Here is a 13,338-nt window from a genome sequence, read left to right as displayed (position 1 = left end):
GTGATGGGTCGTGCACCGGTCATCACACCTGCACCCGAACCCATCAAAATGATGATGATACAAGTAATGCTAGATCATTAAATGGAAGAGACAAGGTGTCTACTATGGGTAAATGGAAGAGAACCTACTGCACCCGTTGTGCAACGTGAGTTAGAGGAGGAACAGTCGAAGGAAGGGAATTACAACCGGACTGTGAGTCAAGATGAACCTTGAGTGGTAAAGAGAAACGATCTGGATAGAGGGATTGCCAAGGATTTATGTAAGTATAAGGAATTCTTGGGTGCCAAGCCACCAAGTCTATCTGGAAGACCAAAGCCAGTAGAGATTATGGACTAGATCTCCGAGATGGAGATGGTATTTGAGAGCTGCAACTGCAACAACAAGCAGAAAATTGTCTTTGCAGTCGGACAACTAAATACCAAGGATTTAAGTTGGTGGAAGTTGTTAGCTGATACAATATCACAGGGAGAAGCTATGAAGATGTCGTGGTAAGAATTCTAGGAGCAACTGAAGATGTGGTATTGCTCGGAAGTGGATCTGATAGACATGAACAACGAGTTTCTGAACTTGAGAAAAAGGAAGATGAGTCTTGATGAGAATGTCATGGCATTTAACGATAAAATGAATCTATTCCCCTGCTTGGTAGCTATCAAACTCTCCACGATAGAGAGGTTTGCTAACGGGTTGCCGACAAACTTTAGTCTAATGGTGAAAATGGCAACTACTTTAAAGACAGTCGTCAGAGCAACGAAGAATGTGGAGACCCAATTTTGGGAGAAGGGTCTGGAGAGAACGGAGATAGGAGAGAAGAGCAAGTTTGAGGGATATTTAAGATTCGATAAGAAGCAAAGATTCACAAATTCTAACCTAGATGACAAGAAGTTTGGGGGTAGTAGTGAAGCCAAGTGGTGTGAGAAGTGCAGGAAGAAGCACTTTGAAAGATGCGATGAAGAAGTGACTTGTTATAAGTGTGGGATGACCAGTCACAATTCCATAGATTGTACATTCAATAACAAGAAGTGTTAAGAATGTGGAGATGGTGGGCATATTTCGAAGAATTGCCCAAAGAAAAATTAAGTAGCAAGGAAAAATGTGTCGCTGAAGTCGAAGGTAAGGGCATATCATATGATCCTCAACGAAACAACAATAGGTCGAGAATAGAGAGCGGATCATCCAGAGTTTAGGATATGTGGAAGGAAAGGAGTAGTATTAGAAATAAATCTTGTAACCGTTTTCGGAGATAATCCAATTTCCTAAATTATGTTATGTGCTTTCTATACGATATCCTTTTATGATAACTTAGTGGACTGTGAGACAATACTTGGGATGAGTATGAGTGGGTGTGAAAGGTAGTAAAGGCCTATACTACCGAAAGCACAGGAATCACACTTGGATCAAGGAAATCACAAGGTTACTAAGTCTATAATAGTTGAGCTATTTTGTTCATTTCCATCATTACCTTTGTCTCAGTAATGACTACAAAGATAATTAAATATTATTCCGACCTGAGTGGTTATATCAAATCGAATCCAAAAAATCTATGAAGTAAGCTCAACGTCGCGTCCAACTTTGGTTAAAAGATCAAAGGAAAAGATAATCGAAGCGATCAGTAGAAGTATCACGATCACTGCTAGAATTAAGCATCCTGTAGCTAGAAGTGCTACATGCTAGAATGTGATAATTTCACATTAGAACATGAAGGAAGGTATCTTTCATGCTAGAGTCGGACTCAAAGAGACCTAATTCTAACCGTTGCATCATACGATGAAAGGTCATTAGAACATAACCCATCGGTATGTTACGGTAGTCGAAGTAAGGACCTTAATTTAGGTTAACTCTTTTCTGGAAAGTGCAGGATCCTCCAATGGAGATCAAATATAGAAGGAAGAGTGGGTGAAGCACCATCGGCGGTCAAGAAGTTTAAGAGTTAGGAACTTAATAGAAATGACATAAGAGTTACAGTTACCACCTATGATGGAAAGGAAACGTGTTGAGTCATTATACAAGCCTAGTTTTGTTGATGATTATGGGACATAATCATCCTAAGGAGGAGAAAATTGTAACACCCGCAGATTCGGGCTAGTCAGTTAAATAGAATAAGCTATAAAATTGACATTTTTATAGAAGATTATTTAGGATAAATAATCTAAACCAAGCTAAAGCTTATGTGACAATGATTTTGTACATATAAAGAACGCTGAAATCCGAATTCGTATGAAGAAGTTATGCTTCTTTCAAGTTCACAATTTAACCGACACGACTCTATGTATCGTAAAAAGTGAATTGGTGAATCGGGAAGAGCTTCGCCTTACACCTTTCTCGAAAGACCTAGATGTACATAATGCTACGTCTTAGTCTAGTTTCATACTGTGTAGAACTACTATCTTCAAGAGTTTATATTCCTTAACAATTCCAAAGTCTATTTCAAGATCAAACAAGTAAGGATGAGCCAGGCAGGACAGTCGAGAGGTAGGATCATTTCGACATATAGTCTTTCTGAAATCCAACAACCAAGCTGATGTGACCATTCTAGACACCTCTCCATATTAGATCAGTCAATATAACAACTTGGAATCATTGATAAATCTTAATTATAAGATCCTAGTAATGACTTACAACTATAATTATAAATTACACAGGGGCAAAGTAAGTGTAGTTCACTTATAGAGTACAATAGACGATAATCGGGATCACCAGTTGCAAAGATAAAGTCTATAAGGGTGATGCTGGCCATTGCTGCATTTCATGATTATGAAGTATGGCAGATGGATGTCAAAACCGCTTTCCTTAATGGGAAGTTGGCTGAGGATGTTTACATGGCTCAGCCAGAGGGTTTTGTCAATGAAAAGCATCTCAATAGAGTGTGTAAGCTTGAGAAGTCCATTTATGGACTTAAGCAAGCATCTTGCAGATGGAATCTTTGTTTCGATGAGAAAGTCAAAGAGTTTGGTTTTCTACAAAGCGAAGATGAACCATGTGTATACGTCAAAGCTAGTAGGAGTATAGTAAGCTTCCTCGTATTGTATGTCGACGACATACTACTCATTGGATACGACATCCCGACACTGCAGGAAGTAAAGTCCTGGCTCGGGAAGTGCTTCGCTATGAAGGACCTCGGAGAGGCTGCCTATATTCTAGGAATAAGGATAGTGAGAAACAGAAGTAAAAGACTAATAGGACTTAGTCAGAAAACTTACTTGGACAAGGTATTAAAACGTTTTAGTATGGAGAATGCAAAGAAGGGAGAGTTACCAATCCAAAGTAATGCCAAGTTGAGTAAGACTCAAAGTCCGAGTATCGAAGTCGAGATAGCAGAAATGAGCCGAGTACCATATGCTTCCGCAGTTGGCTCGATTATGTATGCGATGATTTGTACTCGCCCTGATGTGGCCTTCGCTTTGAGCATTGTCAGCAGATATCAAGGGAACCTTGGCAAAGCACATTAGACCGCAGTCAAGAATATATTCTTAAGTACCTTTGGAGGACCAAGGAATGGTTTCTAGTCCTCAGTGGGAGTGATGACTTAAAGGTGTGAGGGTATAGTGATGCCAGTTATCAAAATGACAGGGACAAATACCATTCAAAGTCGGGTTGGGTCTTTACCCTAAAAGGAGGAGCAGTGACTTGGAAAAGTTCCAAGCAAGAGACCGTAGTTGATTCAACATGCGAATCAGAGTACATTGCAGCGAGCGAAACGTCAAAGGAGGCAATATGGTTGAAGAACTTCATTGGAGACCTTGGAGTTGTGCCGGCCATACAGGAGCCTATGGAAATTTCTGTGATAATGAAGGAGCAGTTTCCTTGACAAAGGAACCGAGGGATCACGACAGATCTCGACATATCGATAGAAAATATCACTTTATTCGACATCGGGTGGAAGAATGACTCGTCGTAGTGAAGAGGGTATCGTCAAAAGATAACCAAGCAGATCTGCTTACGAAGGGACTAAGTAGGGTTAAACACTTGCAGCATGCTAGGAGCATCGGGATGAAGGACGATATTAGTTTAGATTAGATAGTTTAGAAACGTGTAATAGATAAATTGTAATTAACATTCGATGATTAAATAAAAGAGTATTATTTATTAGTAATGTTACTGTCTTATGTTAACTGTTTAACTATTGTTTCATTTTGCATTTTTTGACTTCCTGAATAAGAAGAATTATTTGAATCGTCCACAGTCATTCATATGTTGGAAGTAGGTATGAATGAAGACTATCATGAATTGGTGTGTAGATTGTCTAAAATGCGTTAGACATAGCAAAAGTTTGCTACAACGTTCATGAGTGCTTATGAAATTGATTTGAGCATTGGAATAAACCCACGCTTGCTGGAATCACTTCATGGAATTTGTCACGAGTGATCGCAAGTCGATAATATCATATGGTCTTACCTAGATATATGGTTTGTTGTTTGCTAATTGGTTGTGCATTGATAATGCGTAAACGTATCAGTAACTTGATCTTATAAAGCACATTGTTGTGTATGATTTGATTAGTGGATAGTAAATGCATATAAGTCGAAGTTTACCTACTCCTTTTATCCTAGTAGGGTAAAAGCGATATAAGCCCCTCGATGATTAGATTTGACTTATGTGTCGGGCCCAGTCAGGACGAAATTGATGTGTTCAATTAAGTTCTATGTCAAATGAATTAGAGATCAAGAAACAAACTGCTGGACAATAAGTATGAATACGTTCCATGTAATTGTCCACACGATATCTAGAACAGAGGATTATACGATCCCTTATCTAAAGGACAGGTTATTGATAAGATCAGAGTTCAACATCATCTTTGAGAGCTACGATTGCTAATAGGTTTGTATTTACATTTGTAGTTACCAAACTTATCCAAGTGGGAGACTGTTGGATTAGTGTCTAAGCCTGTAACTATATTTGGTAAGTATTTGACCTGGTTGTGCATGGTCCTTTTGGGTTGCCTTCACCAAAGCAACATGATAGGATGATTTATGAATAAAGAGGTTGTTATGATTTATTAATATGTTATATGAATAATATATTAAAAGAGAAATCATATAGTTTAATTAATATTAGACAATAATTAATTAGGAATTAATTATGTGGCTAAAAGATATTAAATAAATAACAGGGACTGGAACTGTCAATTGAGTGATAGTTAATTTGGGTTGAGAATCCTTATGGAATCAAGGGGTGGACTAAATTAGAGTGGGAGCCCATCTAATTTTCGTCCAAGGCCTTTATTCTGAAAGGTTTTGTGGACTGCTTAAGGCCTAAGCTATCCAATTAGGGTTTTGACTGAAACCCTAGCAGCATAAGTATAAATAGACCCCTTAGGCTTCAGAAATCGGCTAACCCTAGTCCTAAGAGTGCAAGAGATGAATTTTATAGCCTCCAACCTCTCTCCAAGATCATCCTCTTGCTTTTGGTATTTGTAAGCCATTAAAGGAGTGGCATTTGTGACTCTAAGCTCCAAGGACAAGAAGATTCAAGCTTTGAAGAAAAGGTAATCATCTAGATCTGTTTTGTTATGTTAATTTTGAATTATACACACTAGATCTAGGGTTTTCAACTCTTGGATGAATGCATGTACAATTAGAGAAACCTAGATCCAAGCATTAGGGTTTTCATGAGCACATAGGATGTTCTTTTGGCTCAAACCCATCATAGTGAACATGAACCTAATCACATTAGAAATCGGTAGCTATTGATATATTAATCTATTTCACTTGCCATGAAATCAACCATAGGAATACGTTAATCAAATTTGAACAAAAGTCTCTTTTATCATTGAATCTATTATCTTTTATTCTCTTAGTTGTTAATTTTCTTTGTTTAAGTGTTATTTTCTTACTTAAGTTTCTCGTCTTGCAAAACTAGAGAAAACCCTCTTTTATTACCTATTTTTATTTAGGTAATTCTAGTAGTTATTTTAATTGTTACTGTTCCCTGTGTTCGATACCCTACTTGCTTGAACTATATTGCTAATCGATAGGTACACTACGTTTTGTGTGTTTATTTTGTGTTTAAATTAGTAGGATTAAAACTAGTATATTTCACACGTATCAAGTTTTTTGGCGCCATTGCCAGGGAACGGTTGTAATAGTTATTTTAATTGGTAGTATTATCGATCATTTGTGTGAAATTTATTTCATACAAAGTTACTTGTTTTTCTGTTTTAGATTTTCATTTTCAGTTTTATGTTTATGCGTTGAGCTCGTCGAGTCCATTACTGAACTCGACGAGTTGGTCGCGCTTTCAGTTTTGTTTTGTTCGTTTTGTGCGTGATTTTCTATTTTATTTCAGGAAGTTTTGACCCGAGGCTCCAGCTCTACACTAGTGCCACCTGTTGAAGACCCGGAATCGATTATTCGCAAAAAGAAGGACAAGGCAATCGGAGAATCAAGCGGTTTGACAAGAAGATAGATGATCTCGAGCCGAACACACCTGAATTTGAAGATGAAAGTGAACCCCAACCAGAACAAGAGATGGGTGATATCGCAGACATTCCCATGGACAAATACAAAAGAAGGATGTGTGACGATATAGGGTCAAGACTCGTGCAACCCACGATTCCAACAACTGCGAACTTTGAGCTAAAAGGTCACATACTCGCCAAACTAAAGGACATTCCATTCTACGGGAAAGGTCACGAAGACGCATACAAGCATATCGACAAGGTCAACGAGATAGACGACTACTTCAATATCCTCAATGTGCCTTGCGAGACTGTTTTACTTCTTATGCTACCGGTAAAATCACTCCCTCCAGGATCCATCACAAGATGGGCTAAGATGCGCGAAGAGTTCATTGATCAATTTTTCCCTCCCTCAAAAATAGCAAAGTTGAAAAAAGCCATTGCAAACTTCGAACAACAAGGTAGCGAGTCACTCTATGAGGCGTGGGAAAGATATAAAGGCTTGTTGAGGAACTGCCCCCATAATGACCTAAACATTCAGCAAGAAGTCTCCATTTTTTATGATGGAGTCAATGTGACAACAAGATAGCTCCTTGACTCTCAAGGACCACTCACGAAGAAGGCACCCGCGGTTATAAAGAAACTAATTGAAGAATTCTCTAAGCATTCTAGAGAATATCATAACCCAAGGAATGATTCAACTCGAGGAGTGTTGAACTAAGTTTCTGATAACATGGCAGCAGTGAAGGCTAAATTGGAGAGCATGGACCACAAAGATGGATCAGTCCATCCACGCCATCCGCCTAGGATGTGACAATTGTAGCGGGCCCCATCTTATTAAAGATTTTGACCTTGATGAGAATGCGAACCAGAAAGTACAAGTATGTTATTCAAGTGGCGATAGATATGAAGAGGATTAGTGAAACGAAAACCGAAAAAGGAGTGGCTACAATACGATAAGTACAAGAAGGCAAAGGACGAGAAATATAGGCAAAATACGAGAGGTTTCTATCAAAAGGAGGGGTCGGTGCAAGAGAAGAAAATGGACTTTGAAGACATGCTCAAACGATTTGCAGCTACATCCGAGAAAAGACACAACGAAACCGACGCGGCGACACGAGAACAACAGGAAATAATGAAAGAACAACAAGCATTAATGAGAAATCAGCAAGCCTCTATTCTTAACATTGAGAAACAACTAGGGCAGCTTGCAAAACAAATCAACAAGCGGACACCGGGCAGATTTCCTAGAGACACCGAGAAAAATCCGAGAGGTGCACATATAAATATTGTGACGACTAGGAGCGGAAAAATAGTCACTCTAACCCTGATCCCGAATGAAGATCCTAAAGAGGTGCATGAGGAAGAGAAAGAAAACTCAAAATCGCAAGAAGTCGACGCAGCTCGATGAATTCCAGAAAAGAACTCGATGAGTTCTCCATCTGAACAGAAAAATAAACCTCCAATTAAGCCGTATCAACCTCCATTGCCATTCCCAATCTGAGCTAGACATGATAAGCAGAATGAAGAATATCAAAAGTTCCCAAAGCACATCAAAGCCTTACAACTTAACATTCCTTTCATCGAGGAGGTTGCACAAATGCCTAAGTATGTCAAGTTCTTGAAGGAGCTTGTCACAAATAGGAAGAAGATGGAGGAGGTATCCAAGGTGGTTCTTAATGAAAATTGTTTAGCTCTAATGTTGAACAAATTGCCAAAGAAGATGGGTGACCCGGGTAGTTTAACTTTGCCATGCCAATTCGGGAATTTAGCTACTAGTTATGCATTGGCTTATTCGGGAGCGAGTGTGAAACTTATGCCATATTCATTCTTTAAGAAGTTGAACCTTTTGGAGCCGAGACCGATTCGAATGACAATTCATCTAGTAAACAAGACAGTGTCATTTCCAAGGGGGATATGTGAGCACCTATTGGTGAAAGTTGATAAGTTCGTATTTCCCGCAGATTTCATAGTGCTAGATATGGAAGAAGACCATCAAGTGCCGATCATTTTTGGAAAACCTTTCCTAAACACCGCAAGCGCCATAGTAGACATAAGAGAATCCAAACTTACCCTTTGGGTAGGAGAAGATTCAGTTACTTTTGGAGTTGATTGAGCCATGAAACATTATAAGTTTAGTGATGACACGACCTTCTCAGTGGACATTTTGGAAGAATTAATGGAAGAATGGAAAGAAGACAAGTCAAGCGAATCCACCGTTGCCTTTGAAGATGACTTTGATGCTGAAAGAGACCTAAAGGAGATAGAAAAATTACTCGAAGAAAGTGAATATGAAGAATTAATAAGAAGTTCTGAAAAGTAAACTCGACAAGTTGAAGAGATAAACTCGACGAGTTTGGGTGAAAAGTCGCGATCAGACGGGAAAACTGGGCACAACTCGATGAGTTTAGTTTCTAGACTCAACGTGTTTAGTGTTCAAAACTCGAATTTAAAGTTGAAAACTTTGCCAGAACACTTAGAGTATGCATTTTTGGAAGAGGGTAATTAAAAACCTGTGAATATAGCTTTTGACCTCACGAAATCTGAAAAAGAAGAGCTGGTTCAAGTTTTGAAGAAAAGAAATAATGCCATTCCGTGAAAAATTACCGATGTTAAAGGAATAAGACCTTCTTGTTGCTCTTACAAGATCAAACTTGAAGAAGGAGCGAAGCCGGTAGTGCAACATCAAAGGCGGTTGAACACGAACATGCAAGAGGTGGTCAAGAAGGAGGTTGTCAAGCTCTTAGATGTTAGGATCATATATTCGATTTCCGATAGTCCATGGGTTAGTCCAATTCAAGTGGTGTCAAAGGAAGGAGGGATGATGGTGGTGATGAATAAGAAGAACGAACTCATACCTACACGAACAGTAACTGGTTGGCGGGTGTGCATCGATTATCGAAAGCTAAACGATGCCACTTGCAAAGACCACTTCCCCCGTCCTTTTATTGATCAAATGTTTGAGCAATTATCTGGCCATTGCTATTATTTTTTCTTAAATGGATTTTCAGGTTATTTACAGATACCTATTGACCCAATTGATCAAGAGAAGACGACGTTCACTTGTCTTAGTGGAATATTTCCTTATCGACGCATTCATTTTGGGTTATGCAATCTGCCGACGACCTTTCAACGATGCATGATGGCGATATTCCACAACATGGTGGAAAAATTTATGGAAGTATTTATGGATGGATTTTCTGTTTTTGGCTCTTCTTTTAATAATTGTCTTACTAACCTTGATTTCATGCTTGCTAGCTGTGAAAAGACCAATTTAGTCTTGAACTGGGAAAAGTATCATTTTCTGGTGAAAGAAGGCATTGTTTTAGGCCATAAAGTATCCAAAGCGGGGATCGAGGTGGATCGGGCAAAAATTGATACTATTTCTAAATTACCCCCACCAACCAATGTGAAGGGCGTTAGGAGTTTTTTTAGGTCACGCGGGTTTCTACCGCCGCTTTATCAAAGATTTTTCTAAAATAACTAGACCTTTAACTCAATTACTTTTAAAAGATGCACGTTTTAATTTTTCTAAAGAATGTTTAGCTACTTTTGAAATTTTGAAAGAACAATTAACTAATGCTCCGATCATTATCGCCCTGAATTGGAACTTACCCTTTGAAATAATATGTGATGCGAGCGATTTTGCCTTAGGAGTTGTACTTGGTCAAAGGGTTGAAAAGCACTTTCAACCCATTTACTATGCAAGCAAAATCTTAAATTTGGCTAAAGAGAATTACACCACAAAAGAAAAGGAATTATTAGCCGTGGTCTATGCCTTTGACAAATTTCGTCCTTACCTTATTTTGTCGAAAACTACTGTTTTTACTGACCATTCTGCAAGTATTTGTTTTCCAAGTAGGATGCAAATCCTAGATTGATCTGATGGGTGCTTTTACTTCAAGAATTTGACATCGAGATCAAGGACAAGAAAGGGATGGAGAATGTAGCTGCCGACCATCTATCTAGATTGGAAAATCCAGAAAGGGACGAGATGGACAACAAAGGTAATTAAGATAGCTTCCCAGAGGAGTACTTGATGGTGATCATGGGGGAAGAACCATGGTATGCTGTCATTGCAAACTTCTTGGCTGGAAACTTTCTTCCAAAAGGGCTCACTCACTAGCAGATGAAGAAGCTCTTATTAGAAATCAAAGATTATTTCTGGGATGAGCCCTATCTTTTTAGGAGTTGTGCACCTGAGATTATTAGAAGATGTGTATTTGTCAAGGAAATCCATGACATTCTAGAGCATTGCCACAATGGGTCGGGAGGAGGACATCATGGGGTACAATACACAACTAAAAAGGTGTTTGATGTGGGGTTTTATTGGCCCACAATCTTCATGGATGCTGCCACCTATGTGAGAGAGTGTGATGCTTGCTAGAGGTCGGGTAATATTTCTGCAAGGAATGAAATGCCTCAAAGGAACATCCAAGTGTGTGAAGTATTAGATGTGTGGGGTGTGGATTTCAGGGGACCATTCCCATCATCTAGAGGACACAAATACATACTTGTGGCGGTGGACTATGTATCAAAGTGGGCAAAAGTGCAAGCATTACCAAAAAATGATGCAAGGGTCGTGGTGACGTTTCTAAAAAGTTATTCTCTAGGTCTGGAGTTCCAAAAGCATTGATAAGTGATAAGGGAACCCATTTTGCTAATGAACAACTAGCAAAGGTGTTACTAAGATATGGTGTACGCCATAGATTTTCAACACCTTACCATCCAAAAACAAATGGGCAAACCGAGATCACAAATAGGGCACTCAAAAGAATCTTGGAAAGATCGGTGGGTGGCAATAGGAAAGATTGGGTGGATAAATTAGATGATGCACTTTGGGAATTCCGGACTACATTCAAGACACCCATTGGAACCACACCCTACAGATTAGTCTATGGTAAAAACTGTCATTTACTGGTGGAGCTTGAGCATAAGGCTTATTGGGCTTTGAAAACATGCAGTTTCGAACCAAGTGAGTTGCGTGCCAATCGACTTTTGCAAATGAATGCCTTAGAGGAGTTAAGAAACGAGTCTTACACTAACTCGTTGATCTATAAGGACAAAACAAAAAGGTGGCATGATGCAAGGTTAAAAGGTAATAAGGAATTTGAAGCTAACCAGAAAGTTCTTTTGTACAGTTCAAGACTAAAGCTCTTTCCGGGTAAATTGTGCACTCGTTGGTCCGGGCCGTTTACGATTAAGCATGTATATCCATAAGGGGTGATTGAGTTATGGAACAAGGATGGGTCGATTTTGAAGGTAAATGGGTATAGGGTTAAGCGATATGAAGAAGGAATGCCAAGTGAAGAAGGGTTGGATTTGCTGAAAGCCGCTGCAACGTAGAGCGGGAATGTGTCCAGCTAAAGACTCCTAAAAAGAAGCGCTTACGTGAGAACACTTTGCTTAAAATGATTGCTAAATCGAATCTTTTCATTTTTAACAAACTTAAAACCCTAGTTTTCACTCTAAGTCTTCTGATTTGCTTAAAATGATTGCTTGAGGACAAGCAAAGTTTGAGTGTGGGGTGTGTTGAAATTTGTTTAAGAGAACACTTTTTTTTTTCAAAAAGAGCCAAAAAAATCGCCGAGTCCATATGCGCACTCGACGAGTTCATCTAAAAAATCGCGACATTTTGACGGAACCTGTCTCTACTCGACGAGTTTGGGACACCGAACTCGACGAGTAGGTTTTTATTACCGAAAAAATAGTATAACTTTTAAACTTAGTAAATTAGGGATTTTACCCTAAGAAGCAAAGTTTCTCATTCACAGCTGCCACTTGCCTTGCACTCGATGAGCTTTTTCTCTCAAGCAAGAACTTTCTAATTTTTGTGATTCTTCTCCAATTCTTGCAAAAAAGGTTAGGTTTTTCACTCTTAAATCTGTTAAAGATTCAATTTTTAAGAGTTTGATGGTTGCAATTTGTTAAAAATCTCGATTTTGACTTTGGTATGAAAAGTAGGGTTTTATTTTTTAACAAATTAGGTTGTTTTGACTAATTTTTATTATGAATTAATGCTTGCTTTACCACTCTAGACAAACCCTGAAGTAATTTTAAGTTTAAGTGGTTTAATCTGTTCGAATCAATAATGCGATCTCGCAATGTTCATCGGAATCGTCGAGTTGCTCTTGGAACTCGGCGAGTGGATATTGCTGTTGCCCAAATTTTTGATTTTTAACATATTCTGTGGTTTTTCCTTGCTGTTTATTTTGTAGAAAATGAATAGAGACATAGGACAAAATGCTCCAAGAAACCAAGGGGACTTCCCTTGGTTTAATTTTCCTCAGATTGGATCTAAATCTACATTGGTTAGATGGAGGAAGAAATTGGAAACACTCAAGAAAAAGGACTTTTACTTACCGAACGAGTCGAATTGGACATGGTTGGAGCAGGTGGGTTTGGTGGAGGCCATGGACCCGTATTTGACACAAGTTTTCATAAACTATGAGGTACAAATTACTTGTGACGTGTGGAGGAGGCTATTTCAGATGCAAGAACTGGTCTACCAGGAGCTGTGTTTGGAATTTTTTTCCACAGTTACGTTCCGAGGTGGAGACAATTACTATGACACGAACGTGTTGACTTTTTGTCTTGGTGGTGAGTTTCGGGAATGTAGCATGACCGAGCTAGGATGGAGAATGGGCTTATATGACCAATCAGTAGTCATGACTGCAACTTTTGGTACCTTTTCGATAATTTGTTTTGCTTTTTATTACTTGGTGTTTATTTTTTATCTTACAAAAAATAGGGTGAGGGATTGAATGCATGAATATAGCGTGAGGAAATAACGTGACAAGTCGAGTCTAGACGAGAAGATTAGGAGTTTTTTTATACATATAATATATTAAACCTTGAATGCATGAACTAATGATTTGACTGACTTTTCTTATACATATAATATATTAAACCTTTATATATATATATATATATATATATATATA

The 13,338-nt window shown here is 38.6% G+C and overlaps 2 protein-coding genes and 1 non-coding gene across 3 annotated transcripts; 2 read left to right on the top strand and 1 right to left on the bottom strand.

Moving 5' to 3' along the window:
• Window positions 1-6,818: 6,818 nt before the first annotated feature.
• LOC111920029 (small nucleolar RNA R71) lies at window positions 6,819-6,925 on the bottom strand. The gene has a single exon (XR_002859698.1). It is a non-coding gene; the product is annotated as a small nucleolar RNA R71 (small nucleolar RNA).
• Window positions 6,926-7,994: 1,069 nt separating this feature from the next.
• Window positions 7,995-8,510, top strand: LOC111920017 (uncharacterized). Its single transcript, XM_023915594.1, has one exon. The coding sequence runs from the start codon at window positions 7,995-7,997 to the stop codon at window positions 8,508-8,510; it is 516 nt and encodes a 171-aa protein (XP_023771362.1).
• Window positions 8,511-9,101: 591 nt separating this feature from the next.
• Window positions 9,102-13,166, top strand: LOC128126028 (uncharacterized). The gene is made up of 6 exons (XM_052763723.1): window positions 9,102-9,819; window positions 9,932-10,237; window positions 10,300-10,401; window positions 11,070-11,602; window positions 12,613-13,056; window positions 13,146-13,166. Exons 1-6 carry the CDS (start codon window positions 9,102-9,104, stop codon window positions 13,164-13,166), a joined length of 2,124 nt encoding a protein of 707 aa, XP_052619683.1.
• Window positions 13,167-13,338: the final 172 nt, after the last annotated feature.

Source organism: Lactuca sativa, chromosome 5, assembly GCF_002870075.4.
Source record: "Lactuca sativa cultivar Salinas chromosome 5, Lsat_Salinas_v11, whole genome shotgun sequence".
Taxonomy (NCBI): domain Eukaryota; kingdom Viridiplantae; phylum Streptophyta; class Magnoliopsida; order Asterales; family Asteraceae; genus Lactuca; species Lactuca sativa.
This window is presented reverse-complemented; position numbering and strand designations above follow the sequence as displayed.